Raw genomic sequence first — 26,041 nt, 5'->3', positions numbered from 1 at the left:
GTTGGGGAAGAAGGCCGATTTACATCTCATAGTAATGGATTGCTTTGAAATAAGTAAGGCCAAGTCTGCAAATTTGAGCTGCACTTTATGCGACTTCGCACAATGTTGCATACCTCTCACTTCCAATGAACTAGATTTTTCTGCTTACTGTCCTTCGTACTCCTCATACTTCTTTTCTTACTCTGATCAATGCAAATAGCATACAGTTTGACACTGCCCCAATCTTCACATTTGACTAAAAGCTAGTTGTGTGCTGTGACACTGACATTCTTCTAAAACTCGCTCTGCATCATGATACTTCCTGATTCACATCCAAAACGAATTCTGTGCCGTGACCGTAACACACTATTGAATAGTAACCACTGCCTTCCGTCACAGATCACAAACACTTTGTGATATTAAGATACATGAATGTAGATCTGTGTGTAAATTAAAAAAAATCTTTTATTATGCCATGTGGACCCGGGAAACGAAAGCTCAACACCATACATATAGGGACAGACAAATTAGAATCTGTAACTACATTCCAGTATTTAGGGTTGGTTTTCGCTGCGAAGGCTCATGGAGTGGGCATTCGGCCCACGCCATGGGCAAGTTCTCGAAAGCCACCAATTCTATTTTGACCTTGACACGTCCAAAGAAAATAGGCTCCACTAGAGCTATTTTAAATTTTTTTAGATTACAGTGCTTACCTGTAGCTACTTATGGGGCTGAGGTCTGGGGATTGGGAAAAAATCCAAGCATCCAGCGAGAAGCAGGTCGATTCTGTAGAAAAATACTGGGTGCCCCAATCTCATCTTCCGAATTTATTTGTCATGAGGAACTGAACCTCCCCTATGTATGTGATTTTATTAGAACTAGACCAGCTCTATTCTGGATTAGGATCTGGAGGAATAATTCAGCCACTCCAACGTAAAATATTATAAAAGACTGCCTCAAATGTGACCATGGCATGGCGATCCCCTGGCTTGCGGGAGTCCTAAAAACATTGAGCGCCGTGGACAGGGGAGATCTTTTCTCCGACCCAAGCAAGATTGAGCCCAAAGATAAAATTGAGGTCAAACAAGCACTGTATGCACTTTATAACTCTGAACGAATGGAAAGGGAAATCCTCAAATCAACTGTTGTGAGTTATATGAGGAATGAATTATGTAGGAGACCACTTGCACCCTACCTCACTTTAACCATGACTAATTGGGAGAGATCACTGCTGTTTCGGCTAAGGGCGGGTTCAGTGAAGTTCCTACTGGGCTTTCCCTTGAGTTATCAACACACAACACATTACAATCCATGTCCGTGTGATGGTATTAGTAAACAGAATTACTTGCACTTTCTATTCTTCTGCAAATTTTATTTAAAATATATGAATTGGTTTTTAACTCCTTATTTTAGAAAACAAAGACCCCTCTCGTTAGGGGAGTCCTATTCAATGTTGCTTTCCCTGGACACAAATAAACTAATTTATCGCACTAGCACTTTTTTGAGACTTATAACACGTGTAGGTAAAATGATGGAAAACACCTTAAAATAGTCTTACGAGAGTTGTATTAGACTTTTTAATAATTATGAATTCTGTAACTTGGATTTGTTATGTAATTGAATTTTTTAATGTGCTACTTTTATGAATTTTATGAAATTCGAATAAAGGTCTTTTGAACTTGAACTTGATACATGAATGTTTAATTATTACTTGCTTAGCTATGATGTATTTGATAATGTTCCACTTTGAAATGTCATACAAACAATAATGACCTGGTCCACTAAACAGTATTTTATACTTCCTCAACAGGTGTACAAAGTGTTGCAATCATTTACAACTATCTCACCTTTCTTAAAGGTCTATGGGGTAGAGAGTACACCGTTACCACGCCAATTTTAAAAGGCCTCCATCCCTTCTAGGACAGTCATGATTAATGAGCAACAGACAATAGTGTTTATTGTGTAATGTACCAGATGATTCTAGAGTTTATGTGGACACCATTGTGGGTGGCAGTTGAACATTTAGAGCACGATTCTCTAAATCGTTTGTGTAATAAGAGCTACTTATGTTGAATGAAAATCATTGCAAGCTACTTCTATTATTAGTGTCGTCATAGTGACCACATCGGTAAATTCAGCTTTAGTGGCAACCATATGCAAGATTACCACTGTTGATCACCTCAGTGCATTAGGCTGGGTTGGTAGCAGTACTGCAAAAAGGCTTTGGCAATTTGTAATGCTTCTTTGTCCTTAATACATGCCAGAAACAGCTGCAGTGTCCCAGTAAAAAAATTATAATATTAGTAATATGTCTCTCCACATGATCTATTACTTTAAATATATTATGGAAATTCCAATTTTTTTCCCAAAAATCAGCTTCTGTTTTCTGAAATGAAGCACATTTCTGTCTTGAATACACAATTTTGGTATTTATATGTTAGTTCAACCAAGCACAAAGTTCCAATTTAGTAGTCAGGGTTGCGTACAGGAGAGCTACTCACAGGTAGCTGGAGGGCAACCTGTAGCTCACAAGCTCCTCATTGGAGAATCCTGCTTTAGAAGATCAGGGGTGTTTAATGTGTGGGCTCCTACAGCAAATAAATAACTGTTTGGACTTCTCAACGTGTGTGGTTAACATCCACACCACATTTTGTCGACGAGCGTTGTAAAGGGGCCCACCAAAGGACACATCTGTTTGAATCGGAAGATCATCCCTCTTAATCAGGATCAGGTGCTGTTTGTTGTGCTCCAGCTGCCAGGGCCGACACAGGTGAGTACCTAGCCCCAGATGAAGTTAGCACTTATGGAGCATGATTAAAACAATTTTTGAGGAGGGGGCACGCTTGAGCACAACTGTGTTTTATCAGCAGCTCATGCTAACCTCTCTCAGCATGCACAAGCTTATGGATGTTGGCAGCTTATATATGCAGTGCTGCGCTGCGCGCAGACCATTCCCAGAGTACCTGCTGCTCCCATAATGCAAACAAAACAAATTATGTAATACGCGGTGGCCATTTTAGTTTGGGAACAATTTTGGAAAATTGGCTACTGGATTTAATTGTGAAAATAAGACAACACAGTCTAATGAAAGTTATATTTCCAAACAAGGAATACACACTTTGTGGAGTTACTACAGTGATGTTATTTTGCTCTTTGAAGGTTTTAGTCAGAAGCTTTCACCAAATCTTCATTGGCATCCATACAAAATGTATTGCAACCACCTCCTTTTCTACAACAACTGGGTAAGCAGATAATACATGGGAAAAATGGCTTTGTACATTTAAAAACTATTGAGTAGTCATTGATGTCACCAAGAATGATGCTCAATCGAAAACAGCATAACTCTTTAATCATCTTGGTCATGCCGGACAGATGGTTTTTGACAATTTTCTAGAAGCTGAAGTGCTTCTATGACAATCTGGTGTTTGGGCTGAATATACAGAAGGAAAGGACGAGGAAACAATTTTTGGAAGAACCTAGTGTGTTTTTGGAGAAACACAATTTTTTCAGAAGAAATAAGCAGTAATGAGAGTGTTGAAGAATATGTAGCTGCTTTGGGGTATTCCAGCCTCTACATGCTGATTTAAAAACTGTATACACATGTATATAAGAGATCAGTTTGTGTTGAACTGCTTTCCTAAGAAAACCCAAGAACATCTTCTCACATATATTAATCTTACCTTGAGTGAAGCAGTTGATATTGCAAAACACATTGAAAGATCAATTGCTTCAATTGTTTCAACCAAAGCTTTAGTTGGGGGTGAGGGTTTGTAACCTACTGGTGTCATTAATGATGAATGTGCAGTGTGTCTCTTGAATTCAAAGCAAAAAACACAGACATTTGTTATGGGGAAGAAATCTACCAGTTGCTACAGATGTGGTTCTAAAATCCATGCTGGAAATAATCCAATGTGCCTAGCTATAAGTACAAGATGTAACAATGTGTAAAAAAAAGGGTAGAGTTAACAAAAATTCCACGAAAGTTAGAACTGTAGATTTGAATGAATGTCAGAACAGATTGGAAAGGGGCGACCACTCGGTCCCCCCGAACGTATGGTGGAGTACCCCGATCCCCCCGGGAAGCCATTTTTGGGCGGGAGGCGAGTCCCGGCTGGTATGCCCGAAGCGGCGTAACTGGGGCGAGCCTTTTCCCGCCCAAGAGAGGGTTGTCCTAGACACCGACAACGCTAGCCACGCCCCGGAGGCGGATTGGAGGTGGGTCCACGCCCGCCCGAAGAAGGATAAAAGGAGCGACAAGCCAACGAAGCATCCTCTTGTTCCTGTGCTCTGAAGCTGCACCTCCCCGTTGCACGTGAGCTCGAGACGGAACGAAGAGCCAATTTTGAGTAATTAATTTTGTGTTTACTCTTTCAGTGAGTTCGGAGTTTCCTGGCCTAGGACCTCGTGGAGCATACGGTGACGATGCCTAGCAAGAAGGTCGGAAAGAGGGTCGGGACCGATCAGATGCTTCGTATGCTGATGAAAGACATGGCTGATATGAAGAAGCAAATGGCGGCAATGAATGGTGCGGGGGGACCTAAGAGAGTCATCGGACCAGCATTGCCGGGAGTAGTTCCTAACGGGAAAGGTAGAAGGGCCAAGAGGGGAGTGTCGGGGGGGGGGGCCCCGGTTCCCGAAGCGCCCCCAGCGCACCCGGTCACCCCAATCGAGGCCCCGACTCCTGTCCCGAACGCGGGGCAACCAATCCCTGTGGTAATCACTCCTGTGAACGGGGAGGATATGCCTCCTGAGCTGGCTGCCCAGTTGGCGGCATGGTTGGGCAAAGAGAACGAGGGGGCCACGGCTGATGAAGCCAGAGCGATAATGAAGCAGTTACGGCAATCGAAAGACGCTGCGAAGGCACCGTGTCCTGTTGTTTCCCCGCAGGCTCCCGTGGAACAACCAGTATCGGGCGTTGGTTCGGCAGGGACTACGGTCACAGTTACCGGTTCAGGTAAGCAGCCATTACCAATGGCAGGGGAGGGATCGGTACCTTCAAGGAGGGAGAAAGTTGTTCAGCATATCCCAATTGAGGTAAAAGAAAGGATATGGGCTGATAAATATGTGAACATGTTTTCCTTGCTGACCGATCACTATGAGATTGAGCATGTAAAGAACCAAAAAGAGTTTCTGCATCCTAGTGTATGGCGCACCAAGATGGCCGGTTTCAGAGTTGATGAAACAATAGGCAATTGGGGCAGAGCGTTTGGAATGTTCAAGGCAATTATGGGGGAACGAAGGCCCGAATTATTGGTGGAATTAGCCGTGTATCAGACACGTATCATGGAATTATATGAGACATATAGTGGTAATCAATGGTTTTGTTACGATAACATATTTCGTAAGTCCAAGGAGTACGACACATCCCTGACGTGGGATTGTTTCGACTCCATTTCCTGGCAGAAAATAGAGAAATCAGGCACGGCGAAGTCGCCATCTTTGGGGGGAAACGTGGTCGAGTTTTCCCGCCATTCGTCCGGAGCGCCCTTTTGGGCGGGGTCAAGCAATGATCAGCACACTAGGAATAATGGCAACTCAGGTAAAAAAGGGGCATGCTGGAGCTTTAACAGAGGCAAATGTACTAGGCCGCAAGGGTCTTGCAAGTTTAGGCATGAATGTGCAGGGTGTGGGCAGTCCTCGCACCCCGAGACCATGTGCAGAGCCAAGACTGGTGATACGGGAAATAGAGGGGGCGCCAAACAGGTCTTAAATAGTCCGAGGGGCGCCTCTCCCTACCCCGGTTGACATCATGGCAATGATTCCTTGGCTCAATGAATATCCGGATCATATCTCCGCTGGGGTGTTGCGAGATGGTTTTTCGTATGGTTTCCGCATCCCGGCGGGGGGTTTTCAGGGTAAAGCACAATGTAGGAACCAACTGTCGGTTCTGCAGAATACGGCGGTGGTACAAGCAAAGATCGGGAAAGAGGTGACCCGAGGTCGGGTTGCCGGACCATATGACATGCCTCCGGTTGCTAACTTTGTTTGTTCGCCTCTGGGAGTGGTCCCCAAAAAGGACCCAGGGGAATTCAGGTTGATTCATAATTTGTCAGCTCCAAGGGGTCTTTCGGTGAACGATGCGATAGACCCGGAAGTTTGTTCGGTGCGGTACTCATCCTTTGACGAGGCCGTCGCCATGTTGAATCGCCTGGGGCCCGGGGCGCTGATGGCCAAATCGGACATTGAATCGGCGTTCCGGTTGCTCCCGGTACACCCAGATGATCAGCGTCTCCTTGGTTTCATGTTTCAGGGTCGCTATTACATGGATAAATGTATGCCAATGGGTTGCTCCATCTCTTGTGCGTATTTTGAGAAATTTAGTAGTTTTTTGCAATGGGCGTTCACAAGAACAACGGGGTTTACACATGTGATGCATTATCTTGACGATTTTCTATTCCTGGGGCAGCCGGAGACAGAGAATGTGCACAGGCTTTGAATGAATTTTGTGATCTCATGAATCGTTTTGGAGTGCCATTGGCCCCAGAAAAAACGGTGGGCCCGGCTACTTCGCTCGAGTTTCTTGGAATAGAGCTCGATTCCGAAGAGGGGTGCTTCCGTTTGCCTAAGGAAAAGGTAACGAAATTCAAGGCATCGCTTGAAACATGCATTAGCGAGGTGAAGGTAAATCTGCATCAGTTGCAGCAGGCTGTGGGTCAGCTGAATTTTGCCCTTAGAGTAATACCGATGGCTCGCCCCTTTTCCCGCTCTATTGCTCAAGCCATGGTCGGCCTTAAGGAAGGGCACCACCGCACAAGGCTCTCGGCAGAGGTTCGCCAGGACATGCGCATATGGTTGGCATTCCTGGCGGATTTCAATGGTCGGGTCGTGTGGAACAAACCAGCGGTTTCTTCCGAGGAGCTGGGGTTGTGGACTGACTCGGCAGGGAGTGTGGGTTTTGGCGCCATCTTTGGTAATCATTGGTCAGCACAAACCTGGCCGGCATGGTGGCACGAGAATGGACTCACGGGTAACATTGGGTTTCTCGAACTGTTCCCTATTCTGGTGGCCTTAAAAACATGGCCTGAGGGATTTCGTGATCGCTCTGTGGTATTCTGGTCTGATAATATGACCGTGGTTGAGTGTATCAATAGTCAGGCAGCCCGCTGCAAATGGATCTTGAGATTACTGAAAGAAATTGTCCTGCTGTGTATGAGACTGAACGTCCACTTTAGGGCGAGACATGTGCCAGGGGTGTTAAACCAGGCAGCTGATGCGCTTTCTCGTTCCCGTATGCAGGCCTTCTGGGGTTTTCTGCCCTCAGCGGACCCGGTGGCGGCACCATTTCCGAAGCTCTCTGGTCTCTCGGTGCCCCGGACTACAAGACCTCGTGGGAGAGAGTCTAGCACCCAGGACAAGGAAGGCATATGAAGGGGCGTTCCGTTCCTATTGGTCCTTTTTGGGTTCAGCTAGGGGGGAGCTTTGGGGCCAAGAAGAGTATGTACTGACATTTTTGTTATCATTACACCAGGCAGGCAAATCAGTGGCTACGGCCAATAGACACCGGGCCGCCATTTCTTTTATGGCACGGGCTCATGGCATCCAGGACCCCACTGCGTCTTTTCTGGTACAGAAGGCGCTGCGTGGGTGGCAACGCCTTGAGGGTAGCAGAGTTGATGAGAGGCACCCGATAGGTCTGGAGATATTAGCCCGGTTACTGTCCGTACTCCCTGCGACATGTTCATCTCAATCAGAGACTGTGCTATTCCGGGCCGCTTTTGCATTAGCATTCCATGGGGCCATGCGGGTAAGCGAACTGGTAGCAAGGAACAAGCAGGATACGGGGGGAGGTCTGTGCCGAGAGCACGTTCAAATTAAGGGGGAGACAATGGTAGTCTCATTTGCCAGGTCCAAGACCGATCAGAGAGCGATCGGGGACAGCGTAGTAGTGCAGCGGATTCCGGGATCTCCCATGTGCCCGGTAGCATGCGTTGAGGAGTATTTGGCGCAGAGGGCGGCATCATGGGGGGGAAACTTGCTGAGGCACGCCGACGCCACCCCACTGACGAGGTTTCAGTTCCAGCGAGTGCTAACAATGGCAATCGCAGCTGCGGGCTTGAACCCGTGCGAGTTCGGGACTCATTCCTTCCGGATAGGGGCTGCTACAGAGGCTACAGCCAGGGGTCTGAGTGTTGAGAAAGTGAAACAGTTGGGGCGTTGGTCCTCAAATTGTTATAAAAGGTATGTGCGGTTGCACATGTTGTGAAGCTAATGTCATGCACTCACGCTTCTTGTTTTTGTTTGGTTTACAGTTTCGCGAGCTTACGAGGCGGGGCGGACTGTGCAGTCGACCCGACACCTGGGAACCAGCGGTCACAGATCACCGGCTGAGGAAAGAGTGGTGTGGGTCGTGGGCCACTCATACGTGAGGCGTGCCACAGACGTATTCAAAGCAGGTGATATGAGTCACATGGCTGGGGAATACGGGTACAGGGTGACCTTCTACGGAAGGGGCAGGCTCTGTGTTGACCAGTTTCAAACTTTTATGGAGGGTTTGTTAGGGCGGACAAGGTCACCGCCATCTGTAATCATAGTGCATCTTGGGGGCAATGATTTGGTGACCGTTGGTCGGCGAGTACTTCTCGAGTTGATACTATCCACAGTAAGTTGGTTGGCGAGAAGGGTTCCGGGGTGCACGATTGCATGGTCACATATGATTCCACGGAAGGTGTGGCGGGGGGCTAATTCAGTGTCTGCTATAAATCATTCGGTGAAGAAAGTGAATAACAAACTTGGTAGGTTGTTCCGTACAGGTACATTGCATTCTATTAATCATGGATGTATCAGGGGGGACCATATGTATCTGGAAGATGGGGTCCACTTGTCCCGGGAGGGGAATGTTTTACTCATAGGAGACTTCATAGCTTGGTTAAAGAGTTTGTGCAGCCATGACCTTTAGGTAGGAGTTTTGTGGGGGGTCCGGATAGCCGGTCAACTATCCGGCCTGTGGCGGTAAGGTCATGATCGGTGAGCAGTAATTGGAAGATCCCTAGAGGTGGGGGCGTCACCCATTACGGATGGGAGCGCCCGGGGGGAGGCGGCTATTGGCCCCTCAAATGGGGAGGCGGTCCCCTCTAAGGATGGGGACGCCGAAAGGGAAGGCGGCCATGGGCCCCTCCCTGGGGAGGAGGGGCTACGGGCCCCTCCTGGGAATTTCCCGGGGCCAGGACATCTGCGACGGCAGATGTGGTAAGTTGTGTGGGGTGGGAGGGGGGTCTACGCTACCTTCTAGACACCTCACACGAGTCCTCGGACGACCACTAAGATGGCGTCGAGTTAACAGAGGGCCCCCGCTAAGACAAGGAAAATTGGAAGCAGGCACAGAGGTACAGCCCTCTGTGCGTCCGCCCCTCACAAGTGAGGGGGGAGTTCTGGTATGGGGGATCTGACACCGGTTACGACCTTGCCGTTGGCCCGTAATGTTAGGATGTACAATTTCAATTTTGAGAAATGCATTTGCAGGATGTTTAGTATCGGCTAGGAGAACCTTTGTATTAGAGATGTGTTAAGGTCAGCCAAAGAACATCGTAATGTGTAAATGAAATTGTACATGATATGAAACTGTTAATTTAATGTTTTAATTTTTGTTTCATATTTTAATAAATACGGCCGGGAGGGTAACTCCCTCCCGCCTTCCAAAAGTTCAGAACCGTTTCCGTCTTCCCATCCTTGGGGATTGTGTTGAGAGGGGGTGGCGGGTATCTCAGCCATATGACTAATGAGTTAACATTTTATTCTGATGTGAAAATTGTGGACTTCATTGGCAAGAAAATTAAGGGTCCACTGTGTGATGCATGTATTGTTATGTTATGTTAGCATGTTTTGTATAGCGCACAGCTGCCTCAGCAAAGAGGAGTCCCAGCGCAAAACATGAAGGCTGGTGACCAGAAAAAGGCATTGGAGTGAAGGGAAAAGAAGAGTTTTGATGGCCCTACGAAAGGTCATTTTGGGGTGTAACATTGAACGCGATGGCTGATTCTGGAGCGTCGAAAGTTATTCCAGCAGCTACATTTCTGAAAACTTTGGCCTAACAGTCAGAAATTGCAAATAACTGATATTAATCCTAAAGCATGTGGGCAACATGCATTGAAATGCTTGGTTTCTTTCTAAGCACTGTTGAATGCTTACGTAGAACAATTGAAACCTACGTTTACGTAGCAGTTATAGGCTGTGATTTAATTGGTTGGATGGATTTAGCAAGGGTCTGGCTCTATCTTAAACTTGGTTCAGGTGAACCTGTCATATTAGGTGAAATACCTGTTTTAGCCATCGGTAAAAATGAGGTTTGTTCACAAAGTATAGTTGGCAAATTTCCTGAAGTATTCAACAATAGAGTGGGTGAAGTTAAAGGATCTGTACTTGACATTAAGCTCAAGGTTAGTGCAATACCCACTGTGCATAAGGTCAGACCAGTGCCCCTCAGTTAAAAACAATTATCCAAGGATGATCTCAAGGTGTTATTGAATGAACTGTGCGCAGGGAGTACAACCGAATCTAATGATTCTTCTGAACAGGTGTCACCTATTGTGCTGACGCATAAAAAATCCGGAGATTTGTGCTTATGTGTTGATCTACACACATTAAACAAAAATATGTGGTAGTTTACCACCCATTGCCACGTATTCAGGAAATACTTGCAAATTTAGGGAATGCAAGATATTTTTCCATAATTTACTTACATTCAGCATACCGTCAGATTGCCCTTTTTAAAAAATATCAAGATTTTACAACATTTGTTACGCGGTTTAGTGCATACAAGTACTTGAGGTTGCCCCCTTTGGACTAGCTTCTGCTGTAATTATTTTCCAGAAAATGATGGATATTTTGTTTACCAATGTATCTAACGTACAGACGTTTCTGGATGACATTCTAATTTATACTGAGGATCCTGAAAATCATTTACCGGCCCCTGAAAGTGTTTTAAACATTCTCAAAGATAAAAGTATGACAGATAACCTAAAAAATGCAAACTATTTACCACAGAAGTAAACTACTTGGGTCACACCATCCTGTTGGCGGGCATTTGTCCTAAGGTTTGTAATCTTGAATCAATACAGAAAGCTCCTCCACCAACTGATAAAGATGCTTTAAGCTCATTCGAATATTATGCTTGCCATGCATCTGGATATTCGCTGATGGTACAACCCTTAAGATCGCTAATGAATAAGGAGGCAGAATTTGAATGATCAATCTCTGTGAATAATGCTTTCAAGGAAGTAAATAAACTAGTAATTGAGCACAGGCTTTGCAACCGTTTGTGTGTGGTAAAAAACGTGTCATTAGTGTTGATCCCCGCATGTGTTGTATACGTGTGGTTTTGGGTCAAATACGTAATGACAAAGAGTGTGTTGCAGCTTTTACTTTAAAAACCCTTACAGATGCAGTCACATTAAATCACAATAGAGACAGAGGCGATAGTTTAAAACTTATATATGGGGCACAGGTTTTTATGTATATACTAACCACATGCCGTTCGTCTACTTGTTAGAAGGCAATGGACATGGTAAAGCGTTGGCTTGTTTGGTAAGGTTACTCTCTAAACTTCAAGAATATAACATGTCCATCAAGTATGTACAAGACATAAAATGTTTTAGAGGCGGATTGCCTGTCCAGTATGAGAGAAATGGTAATGATGAAAGGGAAGGTGAGCCAACAGGAGTGAGAGGTGGCACATATTTATATGGTAAATGACTGCAAGGATGTGATTTCAGAATCTAATTGGTTTAATGCATCTGAATTAGATGACGTTCTAAAACAAGCAATGAAATTTGTCGAAAATGTGAGGCCACACAATAGATATTTAATAAGCTATCTCAAAACATATGCACAGGTAGCTTCCGAGCTTACTTGTGAGACTGGCATTTTGTTACGACAAATCTCATTTATTCCACAAGTTACCTTAAGGGTAAGTCTCATGGGATTAGCTCATATTTTCCATTTGTGTATTTTCTACTTGTAAAAAAATAGCGTCAATTTTATTGGTGGCCAGGTATGGATGCTGAAGTACGCAAATTGGTGGATTAATTTCGATAGTGTTTAGTTTCGGACTAACACTGAAAAGTTCAACCGAAACAATTTTCTCCTGTACCTCTACCTAAGAAGCCATGGGAGAGAGTAGCTTTAGATTTTTCAGGCCCATTCAATTTTCTTTTTCACAGAGATGAGATTTTTGGTGGCATTAGCAGATTACTATTCAAAATGGACTTATGTTTCATATATTGATTCAGCTACTACTAGGAACACTTTTACATTTTTGGAGGATGTTTTTATATAGGTCTTTGTCATGTCTCGAGTTTGAATTTATATCTCATGTGTTTATTTATTTGTTTGCGGAAAAGGGAATAATGGGATATTCTGATACCTGGCTGTTTGACTATTACTTGCTTAGCTGATGATTCTGGAGTTTAGCTGGACACCAGTGTGGGTAGCAGTTGAATCTTCAGAGGATCAGTTGTGTTTCATGCATGGACTACTTCTGAAAATAAATACTTGTTTGGACCGCTCAATAGGCATGATATTTAACTGCCACGCCACACACTTCTCTGTAGCAACCCAAATTCAATTTTCCGCCACTGACTGCACATTAATCTTTTTACCACCAACTCCCAGACTGTTTATCGACTTTGATTCTTTAAAATATTGATTGTTTCAATGTCCATGTCATCCACTCCTACATGTTACACCTATGCTTGCTAGTAGTACACTTTATAAATTAAACTTTATGAGCAAGCACCAATATCACCTTATTATGACAGTGGTTCTTATAATTTTGTTGAATCTAGTGAACAGAGAGACCTCTCATAAACGTGAGAATCCCCATGGCATCCACAAGTCTTCCAGTAGTTTAGCAGAGTGCAATCTTTAATACATCCCAAATTAACAGTTTAAAATATCCTTCCTTCAATCTACCCTTAGTGTACATGGCCACACAAGGGGCTCCAAGTTCCAAAAGTCACTGACGAGTGATGTTACTGATTTTGAACCACTAATGTAAAAATTCTTTTTAAGGTTTGTATTGTACAGTTTCAATATATCCCCATTTAAAAAAATCGTTTTTCCTTTCATCAGCCTCATAAAAACACCGAGCTGAGGCTGCAAGTCTTATCAGACATTGCTAATTGTGTGACATCATCATGCCACATGACACTTTGGAAAAGAGGCAGAAACTCAAAGTGTCTAGTTTTCAAAAGTGTATTAAGCTGCGACCGACCCAGGTGTGCAGTGTGCGGCAAAGCGGTTCCACGTTGCCCCCAACTGAGATCTGCACATCTCGCAGCAGCAGTAGTCACAAAAGCTACCTAGGCTTTAAGATGTTAGAGCACCATGGTGACTCTCACCAGAAAATCTAATCTGAAAACAAACCAGGTAATATTACTTTCTGTAGATTACCTAGATTTTCATTACATGTTTGAGGTCAGTACATTCTGGCTTTAAAGCATATTTATGAATATATTTTCTCCTTATTCTGTTTCTCACAACATAATTCTTCTAAGTCTAGTATTGTTTACCTGTGTTTTCCTAAGGGATTTTTCCCTCTTTTTTGCAAGGTATGCCACAGAGGGATTTATTTCACATTTTGTATTAAGTATGGCACCCACTTAAACTTAAATGTCTTCTCGGCGGTTTATATGCTGTTTTCACAGAAATAGTCCCCACCAGATTTCTGTTCCGAGGAGAACCCAAAAGCTTCAGTATTTGAAATGCAGCAACACTACAACCCAGAAGTAGAGGCTACTTGAAATCAGACTACTGTGGCATTTTGTATAACTATGTGGAGTAAACTAGTACTCAGTATGGCCAATATGGTTCTAGTTATCCCTGCTGTGTACTGAGCTCTACTAGACAAAGAATCAATTGAGACATATCTCTGTACTCTTTTGCCTTCCATTTTTGGGATGGTGTTTCTAGTTGAATATTTTTCTAACGTGTATCTTTAACTTTGCCACTATTATTTGCACTTTCTCACTCGGGATTGTCCTCATTATTTCGATGTATTCCCTCAACATAAACTGATAATCATATGGAATGTGTTTTGTTGTTTTTCTATTTTGATACGTCCATTAATTATCTTAAATTTGCATCAATGTTGTCATAATTGATAAATGAACATGTTTGATAAAGCAATTTCTTGTAGGACAATTGAATAATTTCTCTGGTTCTCTTATTTAATAATGTAAAAAAACAACACTAAGGCGGCACACCACTTCTCTATACCAAACTCCAATTAAACACCTCTTTGAACATTTCTTACTAGCTCGTTTCAAACAAAATATAAACCTATCCTTGTGCAACTCATTCACTTCCCACATACTAAGCCCATTTGCCATCCCATGTCCACCTGCTTTTCTTCATTACCGGCTACCTCTAAGCTAACAATCAACAATTCCTTACACTCGTGTCTCACACTGCTATTAACAGAGCAAACTACTTTCCAAAGACTACACTCCTACAACCTTCTAAAAGGAGGTCCAAGTTCATCTGGGGCAGGTCTGAAGTGCTGGTAAAATTGCGCAGCGGTAACTGCTCTTCTTCACTGACATGCAGAAGACGCAAAAGTTTCATCGTCCAATTCAGGTGCCTGAGGAGAAAAGTATAGGGGGAAGAGGCATGAAAGCAGTAATAAAAGACGGGGTAGGAAAATATATTAAAAGATGAAAACAGCTAGTACTGTGCATGGCTGGGAGTGGGAGGATGGCTTTGCTATAGCTCATTCCACAAACCAATCAAGTACACTCACCAACGTCTCATTAGTTTTCCAAATGGCTCCTTTCTTTTTGTTGTAGAAGAAGATAGGCACAAAACAGCATTTGATGCACTAGGTCCCAAAAGGCCGTACCCCAACTAGAATCACAAGAGATGGAGCACCCACCAGGGACACAAGAGACGGTAATCCACTATAAGCAAAAGAAGCAGCCACTGGTTTGGGTAGAGAAAAGAGCATACAAACTGGCAACTGGAGAAGTAAGAGAAGGCACCTCAACAAGAGAAGTGAGACGCAGAGCACCAATACAACACAAGAGTCAGCACATAAAATGGGAATGCGAGAGTTGAAGCACTGGCAGCTATCAAGAATCAAATCCCTGAACATGATCACAAGGTATGATGTACAGACCAGGATCATTCAAGGCCATGGACTAACCAGGGTCTTGAGAGGTAATATAACAACCGGATTTCAAAGGGTGTGATGTATTATGAAGGGGTTCAACAGACCATCATCAAGAGACATGGTATAGAGACTAAGGGGAGGAGATGTGGTCCCAACAAACAGTATTACGAGATGTAAAGCACAGACTTTGGGAATACAGTAGTGTCAAAAGATGCAGTGCAAAGATCAGACGTAGAAACACAGAAAAGAGAACATGGGACAGAGACATGTTAGAAATGCTGACAGAAGATGCAGCCAGGAGAGTGGGCACACATAAGAGCAGTGTAGAAACAGCAAGAAAGACATTTGGGTGAATTTATGGAACAGTAACATTTCTTCACAAGTTTTAGAAAACACAATTGCTTGCCACGGCATCCCTGCTCTCATACCCATGCACATGACTCAGTGAAATAATAACCTTTGCTGGCTGTTCATTGACAGGATAATGTTAGTGTTCTCAAAAATCAGCTCCAGCTTTGGAGGAATGCGCTCCAGGAGTCCTGGGGGATGGTCCTGCGTAGATAAAGATGCCTCTGAAACAAAAGTGTAACATCAGTGAAAAACATCTTACAAAGAAAAACTTACAATTTCAGTGCTGTCCAGGAATTTTCAAGTGATCGTTACTTAAACAAGTGCATCCTTTCTAGAGACTCTCCCAACTGATCTATCCCAGCAGAGAACAATTCTTGAGCTTCTCCAAACACAATGTCACCACACAGCAAATCTATACCCAAGTCCCACAATGACGCTACTAGCAAGATTCGAGTGGTTTACATTAAGTGCACTGCATTCAAAATAACACAATAAACAATGCAGCATGATACAAAGCTACATTTCAAATCATTGGCTGATTATTCTGTATTAGAAAATGTGCATATAAATTCTTAAGCATTAGGCCTAAACACTAAAGAGTCTCATGGTTTGAATAAATACTTTCATTCGTACTAATGCTAGCTTAACTATGGGTGCTCTTACAACTAATTGTCCTACTACTTGAGCTTGTGCTACAAAATGTATTGGTACTACTAATGTTACTATTACTACTGGAAGTACTATGTGTGCTGGAAGAACTATCATTAACAGTAACATAGTCACTACCACTACAAGTAGCAGTTCAAAGTCCCTTTTGATAAATAGCCTATGTTCTTAAACCATTTGGAGGTCGCAGTATTGCTCTGTGTCCTATGCGCTACTTAGAACAAGCAATACTACCGTGATTCAGTTCAGTTTTGATTCGCTGAGTTCATCGTGACCTTTATCAATGGCACATCCTTGTGAGGGATCATACTCTGCCCCACTCAAAGCTCTGACCTGTTTGCCCCAGTGGCTCTTTTGTGTTCAGTGGCTTCTGGGCAGTTCCAGGCCCTGCGCTGGAGAACCGCCTGTGAATCAGCGTACTGTGAAAAAGACCCTCATGAAGCTCGGCTTGGAAGTTGTGCACTTCAAATTTGACGGCCCTCAACTGCCCGGCACTCAGGCGGTACTCCATAGACAGAGAAAGAGAAAGCTCAGCAAGGCAGGAGTCATCCTGTTGAGAAAAAGGAAATTACATAATCAGGGACTCTAAGGGTCATCGAGAGAGAGAAAAGGCATTAAAACCTAGAAAGGACACAAGTTATGTAAGTGGGAATAGTTTAAAAACTTTGAAAGGGCACTAGGCTTTACCTAGGTTAGGCAGAAGCCAAGGCATCAAAAGTGACAAAGAGCAGCTATACCAGGGTTGAAAATACGTCAGCACAGCATCTCTGGGTGTGGAGAAACCTAGTTCCATCTCATTAATCACTGCACTGACCCAGCTATCTGTCAGAGACTATGGCCAGCCAAGGAGGAGAAAGGTGAGTCCCAGGGGCAGCCTAGCGGGTGGGTCCAGAAATTGGTCTACAATCACTCCACTGCTTCAACAAGGACAGCATCACTGTAATGTTTTGAAAACAGTTTTCTTGGTCACCTACAAAGATAAGGAGGGAATGTAATCCTTATCGCTTGAGCGTGAATGCACATGCTTCATGCACACAAAGATAGCCCCAAGATGACAACTGCAGCTATGAGATTCATGTATTTCGCGGCTTTCAATTGCTATGCGACTGCTTATGTTATGTTAGCAACATTTGACTAGGGCATTCGTCCATTTGTGTGGCCTTGTGGTGTGCTGCATGCTAATGGGATTTCTTACTGATCACAGAAATGGTGGTTTGGAGTCACAGTATTTATTCAGATAAATCGATCTGATCAATATGTAGTGAAGGGATAGTTTTAATTGGTGAGGTTGGATGAATAGGTGTTCAATTCTGAAAGGAATCTTCGGAAGAGAGGTCCTCCTCTACTCTTGTACCTTTTTGAGGAACCCAGTTTCACAGACAATCCTCAGATTAAAGGTCTAGCTAGCACTAACTTTTTAATCTCTTGAAATCCCCCTACCCCTCCAACAAAAAACAAGAATGGAAGGGGTTAAATATGTGCAATAAAATGAAATCTCATTGTGGAGGCCTCGTGAATAGTGACTTCCTTGCCATGCCAAGTAATTGTAACATGCAATTTGTGAGTAAAGAGTGTTTCTCTCGTGCCAAGTTTGCTGTACTGTACTAATAAACTGGTATCTGAACTTTAATGATGTAAATAAATGTTGATTTATTAGTACGGTCACACTACATACTGTATTATTGGGCTCCATTTATTTTTATGGCAGAGGCATACATTTCTATATATATCTATCAGATAAAGATGTGACTCAAAATAGTTCTAATACATCACTGTAATCCTTTGTCGAAACACTCAAAAATAACGTATTTACAGCAATTCCTATGCCATACTCTCTCTCATTATATAGTACTGATAACATACACGTTTAAGTGATTACAGTTTAAATACCATACTTAAATGAATAAAAAATGAATTAATTCATGTCAAATCCAACCTTTGCTTCCATTTGAGTGATCAAACAAACCAGACTTGGTGGGATACTTAGTGAAGCAATCGTGAAATTTTGATATTTATAAAATGACGATAATAGAAGCAAGAAAAGGACAGCCTTACAACACACATACGAACTGTACGTGGAAGGAAAAAAAGAGATTCCACTGGACAGCGGTTTTATATTAAGCACCAGAGCTGCAAACTGGAAGAAAATCACAGTCAGAAATGAGTAACAGGGATAACAGACCAGCTCCGGGGCTCATAGGGATTATGCTTTACACTGTCAGTCCTGGACCAGGAAACACTACCCAAGACTTGGACTTGAACAATGGGAATGTTCTCTAGGGAGAGATTTCACTAAGGAGAGAGAAAAACACCATCTAATGCAGCATTTCTCAAACCGTGGGTCACGAGCCAATTTTTGGTGGGTTGCCTAAGTCCAGACAATAAATAAAGATGCCCTTAAATTCTGTATTTATCTGTCACGTTTGCTGTGCTTCAAAGAAAGCGGTCAAATGTCATATTATGTGTTCGTCTTTGTATTTTTAACGGAGGGGGCTGGTGTTTACCAACTCCTCTCACTTTGTAGTCAGAGGGTACATGAAGTGTAAATTGGAAGAACACACAACGATATGTAATGTACCTGTAAATGAACTGTATACACTCATCAGTTAAGAGAACATAATTAAGGACATTTTTTGTAATTCTGTGTGATGGAAACAAAGATTCTAGTAGCATCAGAAAATTCAAGACACTTTACTTGGTGAAGCACAAATGATAAATTTTCACTGACATCCGATTTCCACACATCATTATTTGTGTGCAGGATACATTTATCAGTGAAAGTGTATGTCTGTGCAAACTTAGTGACCATTTCAATGGAAAATGTGCTGTCTGCATATAACAATAGGCTACCACACAATGCTTTAGTTACATTAAAAATCGCCCACCTCGGGGGAGGAGCCAAGATGGCGACTGGTACAGACGTGTAGGCTCCCGGCTCCACCAGCTCTTCTTCCTCCGCGCTGATATCCTGATCTCTATCCTGGTGGTTCGTGGCGGCGGAACGTACGCCAAGCTGTGCTGACCTAAATCGTCTTTCCCGGGACTCTCAACTCGCCCGGCAACCGAAGATAAGTGTGAAGCGACTCCGAGCCCTGACCCAGTGACTACACCGCCGTCCGTCTTCGAGTCTGGGAGGCTTAGAGGCGGCCGGGGTGCCCGCGCGACACCAAGGCTGAGAGGGTGGCGATATCCTCCCGGGACGGACTCCTGGTTGCGCTGCCTGCCGTGGAACACTGCGACCTGCGCCCTATGGCTTATCGCCCCGTCGAGACGCTCTGCAGATACGGCGTCTTTGTTTGAGGCGGGTGACGAGCGAGATGGAACACACGGCCATGTTTAACGGACATCGGGTGCCTGCTCCCTTGGCCCGGTGTTACAGCCTGAAGCGCTGAGGTTCTCAGTGTTGAGAGCCCGATCTGCATCGATTCTACGGGCTTTGGCGCCCTGTTTGCCGACTGGTCACGCCGCACCCACCTCGGAGACTACTCTGTGACCCAATCATCATGGCGGTGTCTGTTGCTTCGGGGAACGGGGGAGAGTGCCCGTCCCTGTCTGCCGTTTGTGTTACCCGGCGTGCGCTAGGGGACAGCTCGCAAATGTCTTCCCGGGAGCCTGATGACGAGGGAATACAACCACCGGTTTCTTATGGAACTATCCTGGCCGCCCTGGCTGACTTTCGAGCGGAAATGTGTGCGGATTTCCAAGCACTGGGTGACCGCTTCGACATCATGGTGTCTGTTCTACGGCAGGAGCGCAGTGTCGGATGCCAGCCAACTTTGAGACTGTCTCCATCGGAACCTACTGGGGATGCAGTGTTTCTTTTTACTCGTGGAGAAGACGTGATTGCTTCTGCCTCTACTGACGCCCGCCACCGGCCGTCCAGTGGACTTGCCTGCGATACTTTGTTTCCCCTATCTCCGGGGATTGCCATACTGTTGCCTGCAACAATGTTTCTGCCTCGAGACCGGGATATGCAGCAGCCGGCCCGTTCGATGGATTTCCCCTTGTGGCCTTCGCCCACTGCGTTGGAGAGCCTATACTTTCCCGATGGCCTGGGGGAACTGTTTAGGAAGGACAAAGGATTGTATGGTGATATTCGACGGCCATTTTGTGCAACTGTTTTACTCTCCTTCTTTATGCTGCCATATTGTCTCTTTGTCTCAGTGGGGGCGGGCCTTCTTCATGAACCTCATTTGGGGACGTATCCGAGGTCGGGCCAGGGCTAGGTTCCTCTTTTTAAGTTATCGGTTGCTTGGCTGGTTGGGACGGGATTAGGACTGTTATACATCTGTTTAAGTAATGCACGGCGTATTGTCTTTCCCCAACTGTCTCTGCAATATTACTTATCTCTGAGCTGTCGCGAACTGTGTGGGGGTAGTGCTTTTGGCTGGGGGGCTGGGAACGTTTGGAATTGCTCCTCCTCCCGCTTCACTTGTATTTTGTGAGAGTTGTAGATTAAGATGGCCTTCTCTCACTCTCTATATTCAAGAGTTAAACATTTTTATTTCCTTATCTTTTCCTTTTCTTCTCTTTCTTCTCTTGTACTACATTTCAGGTTCTTTAATGGGCGACAGGCACATTGTCGGGGGGGGTAGGCCGTAGCCTCCGCATTGGTGTAGGGTGGGGGGATAGATTTAGTTTTCCTTATTTAGTTTCTATGGGCCTTTTTTCTAACTTTCTGCGCTTTCTTGTCCTATTTTCTGTTCTGGGTCTGCGACAGGGGTTAGTAGAGAGTGGGTGGCGCTGGAGGTGGTACGAGAATGATTCCTGTTGTTCCGTTTGTTTTACACTGTACTGCCACATTGATGGGGTGCTCATCGCTACTGCTGCTCGTATTTATGCTGCCTACTCATGTTGAGGAATTATTGTACGGACTCAGTTCTCCTTGCACCTATTCTTCATTGATTTATATTTGATCGGAAAAACTTTAAAACTTAACCTTCAATGCTCCTTCTCCTTGGCGACATGATCTCTTCCAGTGTAACTGTTATTTATTGTTGCTATACCACCTGATGCCGCTGGGGGACCGCATTGCTAGCACCTGTGCTCAAAGTATCGTGGCCGGCCTGACAGTTGTAGGCCCGTATTTGTTCCCCTTTTTTCATGCACAATAAAGGTTTTAAAAAAATTTAAAAAAAAAAAACGCCCACCTCATGTCCATTAAAACTAAGCGGGTCGCAAATGTTTGTTGTAAAGTGGGTCGATGTTCTAAAAGGTTTGGGAAGCACTGATCTAATGCACTCGTCTGAAGTACAGACCCTGTGTTTGCTTTTAGCACACTACTTTCATTCAGCGTGATCTGCACTTGTATCCACTAAAGTTCAGCATACAGTTTAACTGTCCACAAACTTAGGAAGGATATGGATACTCTACTTCCAAGTCCGCCAGCCTCTTCCTGTAGAAAATTGCCATTATGCCCTCCTATCACCATAGCAGCCATTGCTTAGGTCATAATACTACTCTGTGCACTGGGCAAACCAGTCCAGGCAACTGCAGTATCAAAAGATTGGAAAATCCATTCACTGTCTTATTGCATACATATGGAATCTAAAGTTTTCTTCCATCCACTAAAATAAAAAATAATACTCACCAACTGACTGCTTTTTAGGACCTTGCTATTCAGTTGCTGCAGATTCACTTTACAGCCAATCCTGAGTAAGAAAAGGATTTTAGGGATAATGGTCACAAAGGCATTCACTCATATAGTCACAAGAGTAAATGCAAATCTATTGAAAGCTTACAAATAAATAGACAATCACATAGGTTTGAAAGGAACAGAAAGGGTTCAAGACCTTAACCCTTAAAACAACTATTCTGATAAGGGATGTGTTGTGATGGTTCGTGCAGGTAACAGATGAGACGAGCGTAGATTAAGGTAAGTTTTATTCTGTAAGCATCAGAAAACACAACCTGGCATCCGACCACCTCGACAGTCCAGTGCAACTGACACTGTTCGAGTGCCGTCAGCCTAACAATCTAAAAGAACACAGAATGCACACAGGCATCCACGAGGCCACACGAGCCATAGAGAAGACACACATCATAACACATCTTCTTCCCTAATAGAAAAAGAAATTAAAAAAACAACAAACCTAAAGAAATTAATAAACAACATAGTCATTGAGATACTTAGGAGGTCTACGCACTCTAGGTTCCGAATCCTGTTGAACATCTAGGCTGCCACCACACCTTGCACCAACATCCAAACCCTCATCAGCGAACAGCCCAACAGCAGAATCTGAAGAACAACCAGCCTCCAACAAAGTTATGTTATGTTATGTTATGTTATATTGATTTATTATGCGCACAGATACCCCAGCCAAGGGGCGTCCCGGCGCAGAGACAAGGTAGAACATAACACAACAGGAAACTAAAAACATGAAAGCAGCTAAAACAGGAAAGTTTTTAAAGCCCTCCGGAAAGTCAAGAGGTCCTCCATCAGACGAATTTCAACAGGAAGGGAGTTCCATGCTGACGCGGCCTTTACACTAAACGAGCGGCCACCCATGCGACTAAGCCTAAATCTGGGGACCACCGCAAGGGCCAAACCCTGGGAACGGAGGGTGCGAGTGGGAACATAAAAGGAAAGACAGCTGGATAGGATTTCCGGGCCAATACCTCTCAGAATCTTAAAAGCGAGACACAAGACCTTAAAAAGGATGCGCTTCCTGACAGGGAGCCAATGTAGGGTACGAAGGACAGTTGCCACCGAGCTGAATCTGGGCAGGCCGACAATCGCCCTCGCCGCAGCATTCTGAACCCGCTGCAGACGGGTTAGCTCGGCCTGGTTAGCCCCAGCCAGAAGAGAGCTGGCATAATCCAGGCGGGAGATGATAGTTGCCTGGATCACCAGCTGCCTGGTCGGGGCGTCAAAGAACTTGAGAACAGGTCTCAAGCCCCTTAGGAGACCGAAACAACAGGCCGCAGTTTTTTTAGTATGCCCTACAAAGGAGAGGCCCGCATCCAGCCAGACCCCCAGGTTTTTCATCTCAGATACCGGGGTCGGAGTGGGTCCCAGCTCAGAGGGCCACCATTGGTCACCCCACAGCTCCACTCCCTTACCGACAACCATCACCTCCGTTTTTGTGGCATTTAGCTGAAGGCAGTTGCCTGTCAACCAGCTAGCCACCGCCTTCAGTCCAGACTGAAACCTGGGGGCCTCAGTCTCCGCATCCCCGCTGAGAGTAACCGCCAGCTGTGTGTCGTCGGCATATGAGACCAAAGTTAGGCCCCACTGCCTAGCGACATCAGCCAGCGGTCTCACGTAAAGATTGAACAACGTGGGACTCAGCGAGGACCCTTGCGGAACCCCCATGGCCAGCGGTTGGAAATTGGACTTGAAGGGAGGGATGGCAACACAGAAGGAGCGGTTATCTAGAAAGGAGTGGAACCATTGCAACACCTGACCGCCAATGCCGGTCTCCTCAAGCCGATGCAGGAGGATGCTGTGGTCTACCGTGTCAAAGGCGGCGCTAAGGTCTAACAATATAAGCGCCGCCGTTTGACCAGCATCCAACCTTGCACGGAGATGTTCCACCATCACAAGTAACGCGGTTTCCGTGCTGTGGCCGGCACGGAATCCGTTTTGTGTGGGGTCGAGGGCATTGGTCCGTACAAGATGTTCAGACAGGGCCAAGTTGACATGGGCCTCAGTGATCTTGGCTGGCCAAGGTAGCAACGAAATGGGGCGATAGCTTTCAGGCTTGGCCGGGTCCAGGGAGGGCTTTTTGATAATTGGGGACACCACAGCTTGCTTCCACTTAGCTGGAACTACTCCAGTTTCCAAGGAAAGGTTGACGAGGGAACATACAGCTGCACGTCCCATAAAAGCCTGATCTCGAAAGAGAGCAGGCCTTACTGGATCGGATGGAGATCCAGATTTGACTTGCAACGCAAGTTTATCAAACCCGTTCAAAGGTAAGGGGGGGGAAGACAAGCAGAGTAGACTGATGGTGGGTCCCATTGATACTTTCCCGACCGGACCCTATGCTAGCTCCAGAACAACCATCATCCTCAACCACTTGTTTGATGGAACCACCCTTTTGATACAAAGCCATTCTCCTTAAGTTCCACCTGTCACCACCATCCAAGATAACAAAAAACTTTCCAACGTTGACCACTCGAAAAGGACCTCTGAACTTAGTCAAACCAGCTCTAACCCTACCAGACTTAACTTTCACCCAATCTCCAACTTCAATTTTATCTCCTATGACAACAGGAGCACTCTCACCGTCAGAAGAAATCCAAATCTTAAGCCAACCCGGAACTAACCGAGAACCAGAAACACGTCCCCTCATGACCTGAAAAGGAGACTTAGCTGTGGCGCAATGAACAGTGATGCGATACGCCCACACCATATCAAGAACAATTTTCTTAGGAGGTAAATCATTAGCTAAAGCCAATTGAATGGTGCCTTTAACCATTCTATTTGTCCTTTCAACAATACCATTTCCCTTGGGATTATACAACGACGTACATGAATGCTTAACGTCCCATTTGTCAAAGAAACACTTCATCTCATTCGACGTCAATTGAGTGCCGTTATCCGTCAAAACCATTTGAGGAACCCCTTCCTGCATGAAAAGATCTTCAAGAACAGAAATTGTAGACCTAGTAGTGATGTCTCGCATGAATTCCACACACAACCACCTACAATGAACGTCCACAACCACCATGGCAAAATGCATATCTTCACACAAATCAGAAAAAGGACCTATGAAGTCCAGACAAATATTGCACCAAGGTTTGCCTGGATCAACAATCTGACCCATAACACTTTGACTGCCAATCTTCAGCCTCTTCTCGCTGTCTTTACAAGCACCACAAGCTTGAACCCAACCTTTGACCTGCTCATCCAAGCCAAGCCACCAAAACTCTTGTTTGATCCTTCTAGTGGTCAAACCATATGGCCCTCATGCGCAAGGTTGAAAATGTGTAACCTGAGACCGGAAGGAGGCACAAAACGATCACCCCTCATGATGACATTTGAAGAGGACACAGATAACTCATCCCGAATTTTCCAAAAAGGCCTGATAGAGACCGGGACTGAACTCTCACGTGGAGCCCCATTCTTTATCAAAACGATGAGACCCTGCAAAATGGAATCTTTCTCCATTTCTGACACCCACTGGGCCTTAGAGAAAACACCCAACGAACCCCCACAAACATCACCCACAGAAGCAACAGCTTCCTCATTATACAAATCCTGCAACAAATTTCCATCAACACACTCCCAATCAAGAGGCAAACAAAACAAGCAATCCGCTTGAACGTTGCGCCATCCATGAATAAAGACCACCTCATAAAGAAACTCTTGTAACCTGGCAGCGAATCTGGCTAAACGTGCGGAACCTTTCCCTGCACCCCCAGCTGACAAAACTTTCATCAAAGGTTTGTGGTCAGTGCTTATAACAAATTTCACACCCCACAAATATACCCTGAAGTGTTCCACACCCCATGCTGCAGCAAGAGCCTCACGCTCAATCACTGAGTAATTTCTTTCCGCCAGAGTTAACGTCTTAGACGCAAAAGCGATAGTTTTCTCAGTGCCAGCCTGTAACTGAGAAAAAACCACTCCAACACCAATAAGACTAGCATCCACAGTTATGAACGACTTAGTTCAAAGACAAACTAATTCGAAAAAGGAAGTCAAATATTTCAAATAGTCAAATGAAGAAAACTCCAGAGTGGCGCTTAGCGCTGTAACAAAGCATAGATACAGTACCTTAAATCAGGAAACTACTGCACGAAAAACAAATCATGCCAATCAGACGAAGTAAACCGGAATCCGTGTGAGGCAACAGCTGACAGGAAACAAAATGGAGGCACGTTGATGACGTGATACGTTACGCACGCAAGCCAAAGGTTTTGGATGAGATAAAATGGCTGCGTGTAACGCTGCGTTACACCGTAAGCGTGCGTTCCAGTGAAATCAGAGATGAC

General features: G+C 44.7%; 1 protein-coding gene across 1 annotated transcript in view; it reads right to left on the bottom strand.

The window, feature by feature from the left end:
- The window catches only part of BLTP2 (bridge-like lipid transfer protein family member 2), a 604,102-nt gene that overhangs the window by 413,861 nt on the left and 164,200 nt on the right, over positions 1 to 26,041 (bottom strand). Inside the window, exons 6-9 of the mRNA XM_086955158.1 lie at positions 21,690 to 21,750; positions 16,433 to 16,649; positions 15,540 to 15,654; positions 14,430 to 14,554 (exon numbers count right to left, since the gene is read on the bottom strand). Of these exons, the coding sequence (XP_086811284.1) occupies positions 14,430 to 14,554; positions 15,540 to 15,654; positions 16,433 to 16,649; positions 21,690 to 21,750 (518 nt within the window). The remainder of the gene's footprint in view (positions 1 to 14,429; positions 14,555 to 15,539; positions 15,655 to 16,432; positions 16,650 to 21,689; positions 21,751 to 26,041) is intronic.

This window comes from Lissotriton vulgaris, chromosome 2_1, assembly GCF_964263255.1.
Source record: "Lissotriton vulgaris chromosome 2_1, aLisVul1.2, whole genome shotgun sequence".
In the NCBI taxonomy this organism is placed as follows: domain Eukaryota; kingdom Metazoa; phylum Chordata; class Amphibia; order Caudata; family Salamandridae; genus Lissotriton; species Lissotriton vulgaris.
This window is presented reverse-complemented; position numbering and strand designations above follow the sequence as displayed.